Raw genomic sequence first — 22533 nt, forward strand, 5'->3', positions numbered from 1 at the left:
TGATATCTTTATGAAGTGAATTGGGAATCTTGGAACTGACGTGTGGAGCAGTGGAACCTAACAATGAGGGTCCACATACACAACAGGTGATGCTCACGTGGGGACAGAGAGACTCAAAAGGGAGAAGATAAAATAGGGTCACAAAGCTAGTGCAGCAGTGAAGAATATCCAGAAACAGTGCAAAGAAGGAAGAGACTTGTAGAGGTAAAATTAGTTCAGATATGGTAAAATCTAATGGATAGCTGTATGAAGTTTTGTATTTGTTCTCCAGAATTAACTGCACGTGTTTATTCTGTTATTTGTGGGGATTGTATTGGAGGGTGGTTGACAAAGCAATATGGCTGCCGCACACACCTCTTTCAGTCTGAATTGATTCAAGTCCAATGGCTTTAGGAACCAAGTAGACAAGTGGCGGTTCCTTTCTGTGCTACAGACACATTTAAGCATCAGTGTGATGTGAATCATTTCAACTTATTTGGTATCTCGGTAGACGTGTTGCCATTTGAGTGGTCTCATGAAGATTGTCATTGGGTTCACCTTGCAGCCAGACATGTCAAGACCTCAGTGGTTATCCATTCCTGCTACTGTGGCAAAGTTCTGTTCACCATTGGCTCTCAAACCGCTATTGTAGCAGCCCAACGCAACCCTAACACTACAAGACACTGTAGTCAACACATGACACTGCAGCAGAGTAGGAAGCAGTGAGTGCATCGTGGTTATTTCTTAGGCAAATGGTCAAATGTTGGAGCCAATTTATTTTAACTTGGGGGAGTAGTTTATAGAACATAGAAAGCCACAGCACAAACAGGCCCTTCGGCCCACAAGTTGCGCTGATCATATCCCTACCTCTAGGCCTATCTATAGCCCTCAATCCCATTAAATCCCATGTACTCATCCAGAAGTCTCTTAAAAGACCCCAACGAGTTTGCCTCCACCACCACCGACGTCAGCCGATTCCACTCACCCACCACCCTCTGAGTGAAAAACTTACCCCTGACATCTCCTCTGTACCTACCCCCCAGCACCTTAAACCTGTGTCCTCTCGTAGCAACCATTTCAGCCCTTGGAAATAGCCTCTGAGAGTCTACCCTATCCAGACCTCTCAACATCTTGTAAACCTCTATCAGGTCACCTCTCATCCTTCGTCTCTCCAGGGAGAAGAGACCAAGCTCCCTCAACCTATCCTCATAAGGCATGCCCCCCAATCCAGGCAACATCCTTGTAAATCTCCTCTGCACCCTTTCAATGGCTTCAACATCTTTCCTGTAATGAGGTGACCAGAACTGCGCGCAGTACTCCAAGTGGGGTCTAACCAGGGTCCTATAAAGCTGCAGCATTATCTCCCGACTTCTAAACTCAATCCCTCGATTAATGAAGGCTAGTACGCCGTACGCCTTCTTGACCGCATCCTCCACCTGCGAGGCCGATTTAAGAGTCCTATGGACCCGGACCCCAAGGTCCTTCTGATCCTCTACACTGCTAAGAATGGTACCCTTCCTATTATACTGCTGCTTCATCCCATTGGATCTGCCAAAATGGATCACTACACACTTATCCGGGTTGAAGTCCATCTGCCACTTCTCCGCCCAGTCTTGCATTCTATCTATGTCTCGCTGCAACTTCTGACATCCCTCCAAACTATCCACAACACCACCTACCTTGGTGTCGTCAGCAAACTTACCAACCCATCCCTCCACTTCCTCATCCAGGTCATTTATGAAAATGACAAACATCAAAGGAATGATAGAAAAATGTATTTTTTGTTAGGCGTGTGAGATTAATCAAACTTAGAGGTTTCAATTCGTGCATATAGTACTGAATATTGTACTTTATTTGTAACATTTCATGATCACTAGAACCAGAGGGCACAATCTCAGGTTAAAGGGACGATCCTTTAAAACGGAGATGAGGAGGAATTGCTTCAGCCAGAGAGTGGTGAATCTGTGGAATTCTTTACAGCAGAAGGCTGTGGAGGCCAGGTCATTGTGTGTCTTTAAGACAGAGATAGATAGATTCTTGATTAATAAGTGGATCAGGGGTTATGGGAAAAAGGCAGGAGAATGGGGATGAGAAAAATATCAGCGGAGCAGACTCGATGGGCCGAGTGGCCTAATTCTGCTCCTGTGTCTTATGGTCTTATCAAATAGGTTGTTAGAACCATTATAGCGAGAGCATTTCCTGATGGCTTTTCAACAGGCTTGTGAGCACGATGTTTTCTTACCTTTTAAGTTGATGATTGCAGCCATTAAATCCAAAACACATGACGACAAATTGACGTGAATATCAGAAAGTGTATCATGGCCTGCAAAATGAAAGTTAAAACCAAAGTATTCAGGAAGCAAGTGCTCCACCACTACCACTCGTGGGAGGAGTATAATTGTAGTGTGGCAAAATTTTAACAAGAATCCAATGGAAAAAGTCAAAGCAAAAGATCTGATAAACTAACTGGTACCAAGAGGTAGAGTGCATGAAGATAGAGAGTTTCAGTGGATTATAAATGTGAATGGATAGTTATTGTGATAACCGACTTGGCCTCGTGGTATTATCGCTGGACTATTAATCCAGAAACTCAACTCATGTCCTGGGGACCTGAATTGGAATCCCGTCATGGCAGATGGTGGAATTAGAATTCAATAAAAAAAATCTGAAATTCAGAATCTACTGATGACCATAAAACCATTGTCGATTGTCAGTAAAACCCATCTGCTTCAGTAACCACCTTTTAGGGAAGGAAATCTGCCGTCCTTACCTGGTCTGGCCTAGATGTGACTCCAGAGCCACAGCAATGTGGTTGACTCTCAACTGTCCTCGGGCAACGAGGGATGGGCAAAAAATGCTGGCCAGCCAGTGACGCCTGTGTCCCGTGAATGAATTTAAAAAAACATTTAATAAGAAATGGGAGTTGGCCCCCTCGAGCCTATAACCTCATGACTCATCAGATCTTTAGTTTTTAATGTCTGTTTTTGAAATGTCATAGTATGTGAACGTGGGTTTAACACAAACTTATTGCTGGAAATGTCAGTGAAGAGGCATAAATATCTCCTGTCCTGGTACTATTGCCACCTTAGTCAAACCACTACAAAACAGGTGCCAGAACTGCATGGAAAGCCATGTGAGCGAGATAATATTTGTTGTTGTGAGCTGCCTTTTAAAAGGAGGTCAGGATGCAGATAAACCGATTCACATGGCGTAATTTAAACTCCTAAATCGGCCAGTGCGTGAAATTCACTTACAAGTTACCATCAGCTGTCTCTGTTGGGAACCACACATGCTTGTTGATGCTAATGTTGGGAACCGCTTGCGAATTTGAGGCATAATGAGAAAAGCCATCTCCTCCTTTTGAGGAGGTGTACGTGAAGCACATTTTCCTCCTTTTCATCACACAGGGAACCCTTGTTTGTCCCTGTGTTTTTGCGTGATTGCTGCATGCAGTTCCTGACAGGGATGCGTTCGCTTTCCTGAACAAAGACAGACACACACACAAAATAAAGTCATCTTTCATTTTCTCAATCTTAATAAGATGAAGTTATCCCTTAATAGTTTTTACATTGCAGTGTAATCCTTTGAGAGTTAGAAACACAGCCTGAACGAGATACCATTCTGTGCAAATTTGAAGTAAATAGCATTACTCTTTCTCTCGCATCCAGCAAAGTGCGGAGTGTTTCTTTCTGGCTATAATCAATGAACTTGTCAGGGCGACATCAGATTCGATACATTTGCAAGCCAGCATTGTGACAAAAAAAATTTAAAATCCTGCATAAATCAGCTCGCTGATTCTCCCCCAAGGACTTTCAAGACATGGTAAATGGGCAGTACAAAAAGGAGAAAGGGACCTTTATTGTGATAACCGACTTGACCTCACTCTGTGAGACGCATCACAAAATGGGGGAGCCAAAACACTAAGTATCTTAATAGTTGGTGTCGAAACATTAGCAAACCCTCTGGGAGAAGGTCATTCCACCAGCCCCAGGTTTTCCCAGCAGACTATTGCGGATGATGAAGCGATCAAAGGAGGATGCCTGTACATCATCAGAACCTCATTACACACCATTGTGCATCCACAGCTGCTGCTGCTGCAGCAGCATTAGAAAACTTGGGATTTAAATTCATCGGGGCTACCTCTCGACTCTCCTTTCTTTTCAGCCTGGTCTACGTTGCTGAGAGAATGCTGGCGCATGCGGCCCTGTTTGCAGCAGCCCCCCACCCCCCTATCCTCCCTCTGCTGGTTATAATGCTATCCATTTAACAGACCATTTAAAAAGCCTCATCAAGCCACCAGGGTCAGTCCTTTGGTGTGCATTAGGGGCTGACACACTGTAATGTTGAGCTAGTTGTGATTTCATGGACATGTTTATGAAGATTGATACAGCCAAGGTTCAGTGTTAACTTTTTACTGTCACTGTCTGCATTAGTATGCTTGTGTATTGGTTTTAGCATTGATTTATGAAACGCCTGCTCCGTGGCAGAATTATCCCACCAGCCCTGTTGCTGTGTTCCGCAGACATTATACAGCAGCCATGAGAGTATCAAGCAATAACTATAATCATGTTCGTAATAATCCTCCTCCTGGGCTCCCCGTTGATTTGCTGTACCTTCAGAGATCACAAGAAAATACTTGCGACAATGAGCCTCTCCAGTGATTTTTTTTCATTGAAGGCAATTGGTCAGAGGTTACCACTAATACTAATAATGTTTGTCACACATCCATGCTACAATCCTCAGTCAGATATCCAAGAATTCTAAAGTTCTATTAAACTGTAGATGAAGCGATTTGGAGTCGAGAGCGAGTGAGACAAGCAGTGAGCATGTGAAGAAAGAGACATTTGCAACAGGCTGATGTTTAAATTTTGAATAGGCGAATATATCCTTCCACCCCCTCCCCTGACTGCTTTAGGATTATTGAAATGGTGTGATCACTTTATTCTGAGACTGTTACTGATGTTTTCACAGCCCAGAGAAGTGATGGCTAATCAGGGAGAAAATAAAAATGGTGCCTGTCTGTTACTGCTTGGTGTCCGTTGGGGCTGGGAACATTTTTCAAGAACTCTCCTGTTTTAGATGGAACGTCACTCCCCAAATTTTAGCCGGCCATGAAAATTACTTATTCATCACTTCACAAGATTTTTTTGTACGTGACGCGTGGTAACTTGTGAATTCACATTCGTAAGATTGCAGCCATCACTGCTGTGATGTTTGTCCAGTAAAGGGTTCAAGTGTACCTGCTTTTTGAGCCACTTATACCCCTCCCCATTCATTCATTATGATTCCACTTGCCAGTAAAATTTAACTCCTGTCCCATATACGTGCCACTAAAGTGATCTGATTCCATTGAATTCACCTGATTAACCCTCCATCTCATCCATCTGATTTAACTTTTTTCTCCCACCTCTTTCAATCGTTCTCTATGCTTGATGTTTACTTATTTAGATGTCCATAGCATCCCGACAGTGCAGAAGGAAACCATTCGGCCCACCGAGTCTGCACCGACAACGATCCCACCCAGGTCCTATTCCCATAACCCCTCTACATTTGCCCTGCTAATCCTCCTGACACAAGGGTCAATTTAGCATGGCCAATCAACCTAACCTGCACATCTTTGGACTGTGGGAGGAAACCAGAGCACCCGGAGGAAACCCACACAGACATGGGGAAAACGTGCAAACTCCGCACAGAGACCCAAGCCGGGATTCGAACCCGGGTCCCTGGCTCTGTGAGACAGCAGTGCTAACCACTGTGCCACCCTGCTACTTGCTTCCAGGTGGTAATTGCATAATAGTTAGGTTTAATTGTAGGCAGATGATGGATGTTAACTGGGGGTTCAGTTCTGCCCCTAAAAATGTATAACATCATGAATTACATTTATTTGGTGAATTCAAAAGAGTGCACACGCTGCGACTGTGGTTGTTGGGATAGGAGGCATTTGCTTGTAATCTGTAACTTTGTAAATTAACACTTACAAAAGTGTTTTACTCCATTTATATCCTTCACCAATTGGCTTTCTGGAGTATTGCATGGTAGCAGAGGATGATTATGTGAAGGGCGAATTTTGGAAGCTAGCAAAAAACAAACCTACCAGCTGAATAGCCATTGTGGAAAATGGAAGAAAGCAAGTGTAACTTGACACGTTGTTACCCTCCAATGTTCTTGGAATCTGAGTCAGAATATGATTAGTGTAAGGGTTAAGACAATATGTGGACACGAGTATGTCCCTACTAAAGAAATTGATGGTGTTGCTTCCAACAAGAAGTACCATCAGCTGTATTTTGTGAGCTGAATGACAGTCAGTGGGGTAGCAGTGAAAGCTTTGACCTGCTATTAGAGTTCTTGGATTAAATTTGCAAGAAGGATGATTTGCTAAATGCCGATGAGGCATAGCCAGAACTTGAGAGATTTTGGAAAACAGATGGTCATTCCATGGAGGAGTATATCATGTACTTTAACAGATTGTGTAATTCAATTTGGGGATCTCTGGATCAGTATTAGCTTTTACATTGCTGGATTTTGTTGGCGTGTCTCGTGTGTTATGCTTTTTTAACTCGTGTTCTGTTCTCAAGATAGGGATCCTGTTGCATCAAATGTCTGCAACTTTGAAAAAATTCCTGTCTGTGTGGAGTTTACATGTTCTCCCCGTGTCTGCGTGGGTTTCTTCCAAGTGCTCCGGTTTCCTCCTACAGTCCAAAGATGCGCAGGTTAGATGGATCGGCCGTGGTAAATGCATATTTGTTGGGCCAAATGCCTCATTCTGCACTGTAAGGACTATATGATTCGATGAAAGTCATTTCTTTCTGCCTTTGTGGAACAAATGGGGCATTCGGCACTAAAATAAAGAATAGAGGACTCTGCTCTCAGCCCAACCAGCTTCAGCTGCTTCATCAATGACCATGCCACTCTCATAAAGGCTGACATGGGGATATTGACTGATGATTGCAGAGTGTTCAGTGCCATTCACAACCCCTCAGAGACTGAAGCAGTCTGTGCTCACATGCAGCAGGATCTGGACAACATTCAAGCTTGGGCTGATACGTGGCAAATAACGTTTATTGCCACACAAATGTTCGGCAATGGCCATCTCCCCAGCAAGAGAAATTTTAACCATCTCCTTTTGACATTCAGCAACATTATCATTTGCTGAATCTCCTACCAACATCCTGGGGGTGCTATTGACCAGAACTATGGACTAGCCATATAAATACTGCGACTACAAGGGAAGGTCAGAAGCCTAACTTGCCATCAGGCTCTCCAAAAATGTTTCTATCATCTACATGGCTCAAGTCAGGATCATGTTGAAATACTCTACACCTACCTTGAATAGAGCTGCAGCAAATCAAGAAACTCCACACCATTCAAGACAAAGCAACATTCTTGATTGGCATTTCATCCACCAACAGAAGCATAGAAGATAGGTGCAGGAGGAGGCCATTTGGCCCTTCAAGCCTGCTCCACCATTCATCACGATCATGGCTGATTGTCCAACTCAATAGTCTAATCCTGCTTTCTCCCCATAACCTTTGATCCCATTCGCCCCAAGCGCTATATCTAGCCACCTTTTTGAATACATTCAATGTTTTGGCATCAAGAATGAACTATCTACAAGATGCACTGCAGCAACATGCCAAGCCTACTTTGACAACACCTTCCAAACCCGTGATCCTTCTGAGAAGGACATCCAAGCCAAGTTGCCCTCCAAGCCACACGCTATTCTAACTTGGAACTATATTACTATTCCTTCACTGTATCTGGGACAGTTCCTGGAAATCCCTTCCTAACAACACTGTGGATGTTCCAATACCATGTGGACTGTAGTGATTAATGAAAGCAACTGTCAACCACCTTCTCAAGCAATCAAGGATGGGGAAAGAAATGTTGGTTTTGCCAGTGACACTCCTATCCCATGGATGAATGAAAGAAAAGATTGCCAAATTTAGAAATGGTTCAGATACGAATTGCAGGTATCAATATAGTGGAAGGATTTAAGAATGCAGAATGAGGATGGAAAAACCTTTAACAGATCTGGCAAGAAGTAGAATTGAAACAGCAGTGATAGACAAATGAACCCCAAGAATGCCAAAGAAACAATTAATGGATGCTTGAGGCGTGATTCAAGTCATCTTTATTTGGGGAACTGTCCAAACGCCTGTGAAATGACACAGGAATATGGGAACTCTGAGGAGGAGGATGAAGATAACAAATCTAAACAAATTGTGTTGGCCAGAAGGAGTTGTAGCCCTATGATGCACATGTTGTTTGTGGATTTCTTTAAATATGCACTTCCATAGTTTGTGGAACAGATGGGTTAAAGCATTATCTTGATTCACCTCGGTCATCGGTGCAAGATTAAGGAATGTGGACTTGCTTTATGTTTGGTGATGACAACACATTGAGATCACTGAAGAGAATTGTAATTCCGCATGAAATAGCTGATTGTAGACCATTTTATAAGCATTGGTGTAGTTTCTAGTGACAATTGTGCTGTTGAGTAAACCTCTGAATATAACACAAATGAAACTTGACATGGGACACAAAGGTTGGATGGTGCTGTATCCCAGTTAACCCCAAGTCCATCATTTATGCATTGCGTTAAAGGCCTGTGTCAACAGCACAGAGTTTTCGAATATTAGATCTAAGTATTAACCGCACTGCCTTGTGGTTTATGTTTGTAAAGTTGGTGGTAGCCATGATGTGGAGATGCCGGTATCGGGCTGGGGTGGGCACAGTAAGAACTGGTGTTGTGAGACTTCTTACTATGTTTGTAAAATTCCATTGATGCTTAATAACTTGCCTAATCGAGTATTCTTATTGTGTGGGCACTGGTACTGAATGGTTGTATTCTGTGGCATTTATGGCAAAGCATTAGAGCTGAGGCCAATCCCAACCTATTCAATCGCAACAAAAAAGCACTTTCTAGCAGTTGGGGTCAGTACTGAGAGGCATGTACCCTGGCTTGACTATTCTTCAGTTCCCAAACTGAGGGTGACTGAAGCCAATTGCGGAGTTATTGCTCAGCCTCATTCGCCGAGCTTGTCATATATCCCTGATCAACCCGTGACTTCCTTGATCTAAATAGCTCTGTGTAACACCACATGCCAACCAAAAAGCTGCAATAATGTTGATTTTATTTATTTTTCGACCTTTTCTTTCTGCTAAGCAAGTGAAACTGTGTCTGTGCCACCGACAGGCAACCAGCCAGTGTCTGCGGTGAAACTGTGCACCGCAGCATTAATAACTACAAAGAGCATTACATCTTAAATGCAACACTTAGTGCTGTTCTGTAAATCCCACTAATCTTATTAAGAAACTCGCAGGACAAATGGTTTTCGGGGGCTTTTTGTAAGCAATCCATTTTCGTTCTGTATGACTTAATTTATTTAACATTATAAATAATAATACCAGAGTCACGCAGATTAGATTTCCTGTTTTCTTTCCTGGATTGCTGCTGTGAGTGAATTATGTTAACTCATGAGAAATATTGTTAGAAAGTGGCACCTCTTTTCTGGTGATGGTTCACAATACCTTCTGGACCATGAGAAGGAGCGCAGGAAAAAGCTGCTCAGCATTCAGCAGTAGACGGGGGTTACATTCTTTCTTAGAATGTGTATCCAAGAGGGGAGAACTTCTCAAAATAACCTGACTGACTGTTTCACCAGGTTTCAGATAAAGCTCGGCACAACATCGTGGGCCGAAGGGCCTGTTCTGTGCTGTACTGTTCTAAATAGTTCAGTTTATTTTCCCTCCCCCCACCACCACCTCCATCACCACCACCACCTGCCCCTTGCAATTTCCACTCTCCTCTTCCCCTCCTCCTCCTCTTCTCTCTCTCCCCCCCCCCCCCCCCCCCCCCCCCCCCCCCCCCTCCTTTCAGGGGCTGATTCGCGCTGAAATGTATTTCCATAGGCATCCGTCACCTGCATTTATTACATTGTGTTGCGTAACATTTATAGCACAGAAAGATGCCATTCGGCCCTACTGGTCCATGCTGTCAATGCTCCGTATGAGCTTCCTCCACCCACCCTTCTTTGTCTAATCCTATTAACTTCTATCCCTTCCTCATGCATTTATCTTGATTCCCTTACAAGCAGCTAGACTATTCACCTCAACCACTGCAAATTCCACTTTCTTGGTGACAGGTTTCTCCTGAATTCTTTATTCGTGGCAGTCTTGTGTTTTTAAGGCACCTGGTCTTGGGTTCTCCCACAAATGGAAATATCTTCTGTACATTAATCCTACCAAACCGCTTCATAACGTTGAAGACCTCACTTTTCAGTCTTTTCTAGAGAAAAGAGCCCAGCTCGTCTCATCTTTCCTGATAAACTCTCAGTTCTGGAGTCGTCTTTGACGATCATTTTTTTTTTAACCTTTAGTGACTCAATTCTTTTATGTATATAATATGGAGATTAGAACAGTGCAAAGTACTCTTAAGTTTGCTGTCGAGCTAAGGTCCTCGGCACATTTATCGTAACTTCCCTGCTTTTTAATTCTATTAAGACTGGGCATTTTTGTAAACTAGACGGCAGCAGAAAAACAGCCTTTCCAGAGATTTCAGAGCAAGTCAAAAGACTACACTTTCAGAATTGTGGAGCATTGAATCTGGTTAATCACGGGTAATTTAGGGTTTTGATCACGGTTCAATAACCGAACCTGCCTTTTACTGGTAGGTATTGTCTGTGGCAATCCAAGTAATTGCAATTAACCTGTATATTTGACAGGTCAAATGCAGGTTAGTAAATAGCTTGTAAATTTTAGATTTTGGGTGGGGGGGGAAAGTACCTGACTAGTTAGTTTTCTTTTCTTGAAGGTTGTTTTGCATCCGTGATTAAAGTTTAATGTTCGGAATTGTGATGTACATGGAGTAAATGCAAGATTTCTTTAGAAACAAGACAATGTGAGAGAGACGGGAGCTAAAATAAAACACAGAAACAAGGTAGGCTTGGATTGAGACCAGAAAGCAATATTTTTCTGCACATATTTTCAATGAATACTGCTATGACAGCCATAATTTCCTATTCTTGTAAGCCTGCGCTGCCAAACATGTGCAGAGCTAGTGATCATTGCTAATCCTGTACAGGTTGCATCATTTCTTCATAATTTTGTTTTGAGACTAAAAAGTAATTTTGAGAACTAAATTCTCCTGTCATGTCATGATGATGGAAAGAAAGCCTGAATTACCTCCGGATGTGTGGAACTTTTAACGACCTGTGGTTCTAAAAGTGGACGGACAGACCAAGGATGGAATTCAGTGACTGGCTTTATTACTGACGGGCGACACTAAAAGAAAGACGATGGAATCACACCCTGTTTTCAGACTAGGGAACATCAAAAGCATGCAAATCGTGCAGAAGCTAACTGCCATCTCCTGTGGGGACATTGGGAGCTAATTATCTTCTCAGCAGGAATGATATCCTGTGAACAATGCCCCAGTCTGGTTTGTGGATTTTTGCCTTTCAAGAGTATACAAAAATTGGGATAAAAGCCAGCTGCAAAATTTGGTTAGTGTTGGCCAATGTTGGGGTATGTCAGTGTGCGGTTTATTAGGAAAGACAGCAGCAGTTTTAGCAGGTAACTCTCTCGCTCTGACTGCTGAAGAAAGACAAGTCAACCAAGCCACAGCTGAAAAGGCAGCTTCTTAGCTAAACCACAGAACACTGGAATCTCTCAGCCTACTATTCACCTGCTTCAGTCAGTGCTACTGGAATCACGAGTCACAACCATCTACTCCTCATGAACAAGTCCAAGACTGATTTGCATCTTTTTTTTTTACTTTGCTACCTTTGGACTTGATTCTCATTTCTAATCTGTGTGAATGCCCGCACGTGCTTTATCATTTCCCACGCATTCAGTAGCTAATAAATTCACTCTTTAACTCAAGAAAGCTTGGTTAAATTGGCTGCTTTTTAGACATAAATAAATTGGCTGGGAGAAGGTATCCACAAGGGAAGGGATCCTTTTTGAAGTAATCTTGTTGTGGCCAACTGAGGATGGAATAAAGAAAGTTCATCCCCCCCCTCACCCAGAATAACAAATTTGAGGAACCTTGCCAAGGAACCTTTTGTAACAATCACATAACCATTATTCTGCATCAGTGATAATACGATCACTTCTGTTCTTAACATTAAGATATTAAGCCCCAAACGTGTACCTTGTTGAACTGTCTTTTAAACTTATCCAGAGAATTCTTCTTACTTTTATTCCCCCCCCTGCTTCTTTTGATCTAAACACTGATTCTTGCTATGCTCCTGTTCCATGGGCTTCACTCCAGTATCCCACCCAAGTGTCATTCACGCATGAGCCTTGATATTATGTTTAAGCAATGCTATTCAACCATGACAGATGTCTGCACTGAACCCGCTTCTGTCCAACGATCGCACATGTAGCTTCCGAGTGAAGAGAGATTGTTCAGGAGTAACTGATTGTTTTGTTGTTTACTCTGACTAGCACAGGAGCCCCAAGATAGAAATCCACTCCACTTTTTCTCTGAATCACAGATGGTCCTGAGTGAGCACAAGTGCTGTAATTCAATCTCTGGATTCAGATGATGCTGTAATCAGCTACTGCTGTAGTCGTGCCATTCTTAACATCATGTGAATGTCCCAATTAAATTACAGGCTTGTTACTTGCTCCTAGACCATCAATTATATCCTTCCATGTTTTTCAGCATTTGAAGTGTTAGTTAATTTGTTTGAAAGCAAAGGATTAACCTCCATGATCGACAAGCAAACCAAGATTGTTCTATCATTTATGTTTGTTGTGAATTTGTTTGCACCTCATTTTTTTAAATTCATTCGTGGGACATGGGCGTTGCCGGCTGGCCAGCATTTACTGCCCATCCCTAGTTGCCCTTGAAGTGTGTGGTTTGCTAGGCCATTTCAGAAGGCAGTTGAGGGTCAACCACATTGCTGTGGCTCTGGAGTCACATGTAGGCCAGACCAGGTAAGTGCAGCAGATTTCCTTCCCTAAAGGCATTAGTAAACCAGATGGGTTTTTACGACAATCGGCAATGGTTTCGTGGTCAACTGTAGATTCCAGATAATTTTAATTGCATTCAAATTCCACCAGCTGCCATGGCAGGACTCAAACCCAGGTCCCCAGAACATTAGCTGAGTTTCTGGACTAATAGTTTAGCGATAATACCTCTCAGCCATTGCCTCCCCATATAAGTACGAGTAACTTAATTTCGAGCCCAGAGCTTTAAAGGCTGCCTATTGATGTGTGCTGCAGCGTCTGAAATGATCTGGGTCCCACGTTGCTGTTTTGTATTCTGGTTCTTTGCCTTTATGAATTTTGCTGATGCTGAAGTAAAGGTTAATGTCTTTTAAATGGTGTTCAGTAGATGCCGTGTCGCAAGTGCCAGTGCAATCAGATCTGATCTTGTCTGCACCATCTAATGATTCATGCAAACAACATTTGAAGTTGCTTTGCACGGAATTGCTGCATTCCTCTTTCTGTTTACAAAAGCAAGCCAGGCCTCAGAACATGCTGCTTGTTTATTGAAATGGTCAGCTTACCAGAAAGTCCCTTTTCCATTTTCCTGCAAGTAAACTTGTGCACTATGACTTGGGTAGCAAGTGGATGAGATCAATACCTCCTGCACCCCCGAGTGCAACTCTTCTGAATAATGGAGGAGTTTGCTGGGAGGAGGTGCAGAATGAGCAATTTGCTGACTGTTTCGCCAATGATGGGTTTGAGTTTGAATGTGGAAAGTGGTTATAGACTCTTGGTATTAAGTGGTTAAATTAGGTCCAATGGGAATGCATGATGCATATAATGGCCTCTGTTTTCTGGAAGCCTGTATTCACAGCACTGATTTCTGGTCAATGTCCGGTTGCAATCAGTGTTTAATTTTCTAGGAATATTTAATCGATTTGGAAGGATTCAGTGAGCACAAGCTGCCGATGTGTTCTTTGTTCATTGAGTGCAGCTGTAAAACGTGGTTGACTGTAAGTGGGAGGAACAGTCATACTTCAAGCCTAGATACATGAACAATTTGCCCTGGAGTCATTTGTAGTTTAAACATCTTTGATGTAGTTTATTCGAAGGAAATTAACTGATATTGGCGATTAACTTTCTACCAACTACTGCTGTTCATGCCTCTTTGTGGTAAAGAAAGAAACTTTTCCGAGAGTTATATGACAAAAGTAGAAAGACATAAAGCACTGTGAGCTAAACGACATCTCCGCTGACACTCAACTCACCATTTGGAGTTTTGGTTACTATTCAATGCCTTCTGGCCCAGTCAACTCTGAGTCTATTCTCTCATTCTGTTGGCAGCACCAAGTGTTTAAACAATCTGTATTTCCACCTTTTATTGCTCCTACCGTCTACATACTTCATTCAAAACCAAACTTGAAGTTACCTTCTTCTTGAGTTATCCATTCAATTTTGGTGTCCCATGTAGTGCACCATGTACTTTCACTCAGTATTCTAAATGAAAATAAAGACCCCTCGCGAGTCGCCTTAGCAAATTACCTAGGAACTCACTGAGCCTAACATGCCAGTAGGATCCCCACTGCAATCCCTGGTCAATGCTGATTTCTTTCTGGGTGTGAAGCTCCAAAATTGGCCAAGTTTCCCATTCCTGAACGCTTCCAGACAGGTCCACTGGAAGTGATCTTGTGTGGACATCTGATGAGGTCAGGATTCATCTGCACTAAATAGCCTGCCAATGTCCAGAGCCTGGGATCATTGGTGAAGAATGGCTTACATGGGGAGAAACCCATCCAAAAGATGTGCCGGTGAGGTGCGTTGGCCATGCTGAGTTCTGAGGGCAACTGACAGAAGTGGAATGAGGAGAGATGGCAAACAACACACAGCATTCATGATTAACCTTTAGAGCTGATTTTGATAATATGCTGGCAGCTCTTAACCAGAAATATAAAAATATTAACTAACTGGACGATTGACTCCTATATAGTAGAACTGACACTGAAATTCACCTAATGCTTTAGAATTCTGCCCAAGTACATGCTAACCAAAGAACAGAATAAAATTGTCCTACACAAGGAATAGAAGGATCCATCAATTGTACCATCAGTTGACAATTAGCAATAGCTTGCTCACCAGTATTCAGTTCAGCTATCACCAAAAGCAATTAACTCCAGTCCTCATCGCGGCCTTGATCCAGACATGGGAACAGGAGCTGGATGCCCGAGGCAAGACATCAGTAGCTGCCCCTGACATCTTGAGTAGCAGTCAGTAATCTGAGTGAGTGTGAGTGAAGGGTACTGGAAAACTGAGGAAATTTGGGTCACTAGGAAAATCTTCAGCGGCTGGAGTCAATACCTAACACAAGAGGATGTGACTGTGATTGGTAGACCCTCCGAATGGCACTGCAGAGTTCTTAAGGAAGGTATTGTTGGCCCAGAATTTTCAACTGCTTCTTCATTGTTCCTGCAGTCAGAAGATCAGGAGCGGGTAGCCTCAGTCATTGGGTCAGTTGACAATTTCATTGTGTTCATCTCCGTTCACTGCTTCAGAAAACCAAACAATCCATTACAGCTTACAACAGAATGGGAATAAAATTCAAGCATGGATATGGTTAATGGCAGGCATCTTTCGTACCTTATAAAAAGCAAGCAATGTTAATAGCGAGCTATAGAAAGTGTTTGTATCCTCCCCTCAGCCTTCAATGGCACCACCATAAACCTACTCCCCTACCATTAACAACAAGCTTAACTAGATCAATTGTTTCAACACTGACCACAAGAGCACGGCAGGCGCCAAACACCTCGTGATGGGTGGCTGACCTCTCAGAGACTCCCTACCATCTACAAGACTGGAATGAGGAATGTGATTGAAATCTCACTCGTTGCCTGGATGGGTGCAGCCACAATGACACGAAAACTCAGCACCGTTCATGACAAAGCACGAACTGAATGTCCCACCACTCCAGCACCAATACAGTGTGGCTGCAAGATGTGCGATCACAGAATGAGGTGCAAAAAACGCAGATTACTTCAACAGCTACTCTCTCCCCTGCAACCAACACAAAGAAGGGTGGAGAACAGTAATGTAATGGGAGCTCAATCATCAATGGGAGCTCAATGGGAGTTTGCACATTCTCTCCGTGTCTGCGTGGGTTTCCTCCGGGTGCTCCGGTTTCCTCCCACAGTCCAAAGATGTGCGGGTTAGGTTGATTGGCCATGCTAAAACTGCCCCTTAGTGTCCTGAGATGCGTAGTTTAGAGGGATCAGCGGGTAAACATGTAGGGATAAGGGAGTAGGGCCTGGGTGGATTTCAGTAAGGCATTTGACAAAGTCCCACATGGCAGGTTGGTTAAGAAGGTTAAGGCTCATGGGATACAAGGAGAAGTGGCTAGATGGGTGGAGAAACTGGCTTGGCCATAGGAGACAGAGGGTAGTGGTCGAAGGGTCTTTTTCCGGCTGGAGGTCTGTGACCAGTGGTGTTCCGCAGGGCTCTGTACTGGGACCTCTGCTATTTGTGATATATATAAATGATTTGGAAGAAGGTGTAACTGGTGTAATCAGCAAGTTTGCGGATGACACGAAGATGGCTGGAATTGCGGATAGCGAAGAGCATTGTCGGGCAATACAGCAGGATATAGATAGGCTGGAAAATTGGGCGGAGAGGTGGCAGATGGAGTTTAATCCGGATAAATGCGAAGTGATGCATTTTGGAAGAAATAATGTAGGGAGGAGTTATACAATAAATGGCAGAGTCATCAGGAGTATAGAAACACAGAGGGACCTAGGTGTGCAAGTCCACAAATCCTTGAAGGTGGCAACACAGGTGGAGAAGGTGGTGAAGAAGGCATATGGTATGCTTGCCTTTATAGGACGGGGTATAGAGTATAAAAGCTGGAGTCTGATGATGCAGCTGTATAGAACGCTGGTTAGGCCACATTTGGAGTACTGCGTCCAGTTCTGGTCGCCGCACTACCAGAAGGACGTGGAGGCGTTAGAGAGAGTGCAGAGAAGGTTTACCAGGATGTTGCCTGGTATGGAGGGTCTTAGCTATGAGGAGAGATTGGGTAGACTGGGGTTGTTCTCCTTGGAAAGACGGAGAATGAGGGGAGATCTAATAGAGGTGTACAAGATTATGAAGGGGATAGATAGGGTGAACAGTGGGAAGCTTTTTCCCAGGTCGGAGGTGACGATCACGAGGGGTCACGGGCTCAAGCTGAGAGGGGCGAAGTATAACTCAGACATCAGAGGGACGTTTTTTACACAGAGGGTGGTGGGGGCCTGGAATGCGCTGCCAAGTAGGGTGGTGGAGGCAGGCACGCTGACATCGTTTAAGACTTACCTGGATAGTCACATGAGCAGCCTGGGAATGGAGGGATACAAACGATTGGTCTAGTTGGACCAAGGAGCGGCACAGGCTTGGAGGGCCGAAGGGCCTGTTTCCTGTGCTGTACTGTTCTTTGTTCTTTGGGTGGGATTGTGGTCGGTGCAGACGCAATGGGCCAAATGGCCTCTTTCTGCACTGTAGGGTTTCTATGATTCTATCTCCAAGTTTCCTTCACTTTGTACGTCACTCTGACTTGGAAAGCTATATCTCTGTACCTTGTATATTTTAGTTAACATTGGGTGAATGCTTGCCATTCGATCAAATTACGAAATGGCTCAGAAGATTACACTCTCAGCAATCACATGTTTGAAAGCCATGCTCCACCGTGATTTGTCAAACATAAAGGTGGAATTCTTTCTGTTCTTTTAATGGGGAGGTTTCACTCCATTATCTGTATTTACAGACTGCAATATTTAAGTAGATATTATCCTATGTCTGGTCTAATACTTAAGTCTCAGGGTTCTGTTTTGGCATTTGGAAATGTGGCATTTCTTTGTAATTGTTTGGGACTCCTAAAGCGTACGTCTTCACATCAAATCCCCTTTCTGCTGATAAAGAATATAAATGGGCAAGCAGCCCAAAATACATCAGTCCAGTTACACCAGCAAGAAATTTTGAGTTACAAAAGTCAAATAGATACAACTAATTCCACCAGCTCAGAGCAGTTGTGGGGATGATTTGATTTATTATTGTCACATATATTGGTATACAGTGAAAAGTATTGTTTCTTGCACAATATACAGACAAAGCATACCGTTCATAGAGAAGGAAAGGAGAGAGTGCAGAATTGAGTGTTACAGTCATAGCTAGGGTGTAGAGAAAGATCAGCTTAATGTGAGGTGGGTCCATTCAAAAGATTTGGTGAAATCCAAAACTGAGTTTCAGAAAAAGAAGCTAAATAGTAAGCTGACCTTGGTGGTGGAGCACTGCATCAGAGCCTTGATAGACAACACAATGGATGGATGATTAGGTATGGCATGAGGGTGGAAGAACTTTGTGCTTATACCTTCAACCACTTCACTGCCTGGCTCGGCCGTTACACTGGAAGTAGTGAATAGGGAATTGATATTTTTCCTGCAGGTAATGGGAGTGGATGCTGAGGAATATTGTAGAATAAGCAAAGGAATTGCAATAGATTACCAAAAGAGAAAATGCTGGAAAATCTCAGCCGGTCTGGCAGCATCTGTAAGAGAAAGGAACTGACGTTTCGAGTCCAGATGACTCTTTGTCAAAGCTAAAAGGCATTGAAAGTGGGAGATATTTATACTGCAGGGTGAGGGAATGAAAGATGAGTCCCAGCCACAAAAACAAGGGGAAAGCCTGCTAATGGCAGTCCATAGAGAGAATATCTCCCACTTTCTATGCCTTTTAGCTTTGGCAAGGGGTCATCTGGACTTGAAACATCAGCTCTTTTCTCTCGTTACAGATGCTGCCAGACCTGCTGAGATTTTCCAGCATTTTCTCTTCTGGTTTCAGATTCCAACATCTGCAGTAATTTGCTTTTGATTGCAGTTGGTACCTTGCTGTACCTTTGGCTACAATTGACACTTGGGACCAGGTAACAGGGAGAGGAAATGCTTTCACATTGGTAAACAGGAATTGAAATGCAATCCACTTTAAATACCGTCAATGTTGTCATTGTAAGAGTTTTAACAACACCATGTTAAAGTCCAACAGGTTTATTTGGTAGCAAATGCCATTGTCATAGAATCATAGAATCCCTACAGTACAGAAATAGGCCATTCGGCCCATCGAGTCTGCACCGACCACAATCCCACCCAGGCCCTACCCCCATATCCCTACATATTTTACCCACTAATCCCTCTAACCTACGCATCTCAGGACACTAAGGGGCAATTTTAGCATGGCCAATCAACCTAACCCGCACATCTTTGGACTGTGGGAGGAAACCGGAGCACCGGGAAGAAACCCACGCAGACACAAGGAGAATGTGCAAACTCCACACAGACAGTGACCCAAGCCGGGAATCGAACCCAGGTTCCTGGAGCTGTGAAGCAGCAGTGCTAACCGCAGTGCTAACCACTGTGCTACCGCGCCGCCCATTGTGCACTCTTACTGTGTTTACCCCAGTCCAACGCCGGCATCTCCACATAATGTTGTCATCAGCAGTCGCAGAGGGTCATTTTATGTTGGTAACCTCTCAAGCCAATTGTTTATCCAGACCGTTTTTCTTTGTTTCTTTCCAATGTGGCTCAAAATATTCACACTGCAAAATACATGGATTTTGGATGGCCATTGTCTAAACATTCAAGTTGCTCAGGGACCATAGAATGCCTCCAATGCAGGAGACAGTTCGGCCCATCGGGTCTGCACTGACAACAATCCCAGTTGGGCCCTATCCTCGTAACCCCACATATTTACCCCATTAATTTCTCTAACCTACACATCCTGGGACACTAAGGGGCAAGTTAGCGTAATCCAGTGCACCTAACCCGCACATCTTTCGGACTGTGGGAGGACAGCGGAGCACCCGGAGGAAACCCACGCGGGCACTGGGAGAATGTGCAAACTCCACACAGACAGCGACCCAAGCCGGGAATCGAACCCAAGTCGACAACACTGCTAATCACTGTGCCACCGTGCCGCCCATACCCTTGGGGATAGTCTTGGTCATCCTCCTGAGCAAGGACCCACATTTCTCAAATTAATTGTGTTCCCTCATGGGCCTCTTTCAGAGTGTGCAGGAACTGACATGTTCGACAACCCACTATCTGGGCCGGAGAGTAGCTCAGAATAAACTGAGCTCTCCAAATATCTATGTACTTCCCTTGTTCTGGGTTCTGCTTTTGATAGAGCATTCTACCTCCCTAACATAAAATTAATCTTCTTCATCTTTCTCCCTTCCCCATTCAACTCTTAATTTTAAGTGAGCTGCCAGCTTTAAAAATAAATATGTAACTTGTTTTATTTTTTTCAAAAAAGCACCAACTGAATAGAAGTTTAGAAAGATTATGATGTAGCAGATTTTAATGATACTAATCACTTTTCATTACGTATATATTTTAGAATGAAATTATAGAAATATAGTCTTCAAAGTGCCTCTAAAGTACTGTCTCAGCAGCAGTTTATGAATATGAGTAAGAATTGACTGGGTCCATTTTCTTGTTGCCTTGTTACTTCTGAATATTGGAAAACAGCTGATAACTATGAGTGACTCGTGCATGCGTGCAGTTCACATCCGCCTGGGATTGAACTGACTCCATTTCTGGCGTTTCTGGACATTTGTTCTGATTGCTGGATTGAGCTGGTTTCCACGTGTGGACAAACAGATGGAACTATTTATCATTAAGCGTCACAGTGGGAATTCAGGCGTCTTGTGCCTAATACCCCGTTTAAACTGGAGCTGTAAATTCACATTTGTGCTGAAATTGCAGCTTAATGGCAATAACTAGGGAAGTATGAAGAGTGGGAGAGCTATGTTCACTGCCTGGATTAAAATTTCCAGCCTCTCTCCTTTTATCCCCTGGGGCAGCACAGCAGGCAATTGGCATTGGACTGATATAATTAGCTTTGCTTGGTATAACACCCAATTCTGATCTGCAGATACCAATGATAAATGAACAATAGATCTTTGTAGCTTGTTTATCCTAAAGTAAAGGATACTTGAAAATGATTACAAGGTGGTAACTTACTTGATAGGTTCAGATGATTTTATGTACAGATGAATTGAAATCCACGGCACTGATGAAATCTCAGAAACAAATAGTGAAGCTTTAACGTTTTGTCGCCAACCTTTGTATCCCTCATTGAGATTACTGATCTATCATCATTGTAGGGTATCAGATCACATTATATTCTATATTATAAATATGTGCGTGCACAGACTTCTTGGAATCAAGAACATGAGCAATGATTGATATTTCCCTCCTCTCCTCAACTAGCCCTGCCTTAAGCTAATTACTTCACCATAGCCAAGACCGCCTTAGTTTAGGACAGACTAGTGACCAAACCTGGCACTTTCAGTACAAATGTTACCATGTGGTCATTTTTGTTTTACCCCACACTTAAAATTACAAAGCTAATGTTCAGAATGGACCGGACAAACCCAAATCCTATTCCTTGTTTGCTCCGAAAACCAAATTCAAATTGAATCCAATTCAAGGTCCCCACAAGAGAGACAAACAAGATCCACGCTGACAAGAAAAGGCATTACACCCCACCTTGGGCTTGATTTGATGCTTGATCTTAGTCAAATGGCCAAGAAGCGATGTGGTAATTACTTGTTAAGACCTGGGCGATAAGAGAATCTGTACCTATTTAATTTTAAGATTTTGCCTTCATGAACTAACTCGGTGCAACACTTCAGGCCAGTGTGGTCCACACCAAAACATGTTTTCAAGGCATTAAATTTTATAATTGCCGCTAGTTCTTTGGTGAATGCCCAAATGCAAGTATTAAGTATCTGCATACTGCATTGGTACCAGCCTCTGATTGGGGAATGTCATGTCTTTACATTAAAGGTGTTAGCTCCTATTGAACCCTCTGCATGATGTAATATTCCACCATTCATGCTAATTCTTTTGTTCAACTCTAATCTAATCTTTCTTGTGCTCATTTTCTTCCCCCAGAGGGTACGAGTCACGACCCATCTGTGCTGAGCTCCAAGAGGATGTCCTCCGCTGCTATCAGAAGAACCCGGACCAGACTCTCAGCTGCTCTGTATTGGCCAAGCAGTACATTCACTGCATTAACTATGCCAAACAGGTGAGCACAATAACTAACGCCAGTCACAAAACTGGACACGGGCAGGGAGGAATTCGACCAGAGGGTGGGGCTGGCAGCTACGTACCTTAATGAACTGAGCTCCGTTCTCCGCCTTTTTCATAATCACTTACTGATAAAACTGGAGCTTTATCTCTTTATCATCGAGACACTGTGTTTTGCTTTTTAATTTTTTCATGTATTTTTCCAAAGCTCGCAAGAAAGGTCAACATGTAAATAGTCTCTGATGACTCAGTTTATAAATTGCCAGGATAAGATCAGTTGTAGCTGTACTGCTTTCCATCACTGCCCGATTTCACCCATGAAGAATGACCAGTTGGACAGAGTACCAAAGGATTCTCTTTTCTAATGGAGCTGTAGAACAGTAAGAACCAGTGTCTTCCTGACAGGGGAAAGTGTTTTTATGTAAAATTTACAGCACAATAACAGGCCATTTGGGCCACCGAATCTGTGCTGGTGATTGTGTTCCATACGGGCCTTCTCCCACCT

At 43.3% G+C, this 22533-nt stretch overlaps 1 protein-coding gene across 1 annotated transcript in view; it reads left to right on the forward strand.

Annotated features, from left to right (window-relative positions):
- Positions 1-22533, forward strand: part of chchd3a (coiled-coil-helix-coiled-coil-helix domain containing 3a) — a 301499-nt gene that overhangs the window by 274862 nt on the left and 4104 nt on the right. The window contains exon 7 of the mRNA XM_078235821.1: positions 21891-22026. Within this exon, the coding sequence (XP_078091947.1) occupies positions 21891-22026 (136 nt within the window). The remainder of the gene's footprint in view (positions 1-21890; positions 22027-22533) is intronic.

This window comes from Mustelus asterias, chromosome 19, assembly GCF_964213995.1.
Source record: "Mustelus asterias chromosome 19, sMusAst1.hap1.1, whole genome shotgun sequence".
NCBI lineage: Eukaryota > Metazoa > Chordata > Chondrichthyes > Carcharhiniformes > Triakidae > Mustelus > Mustelus asterias.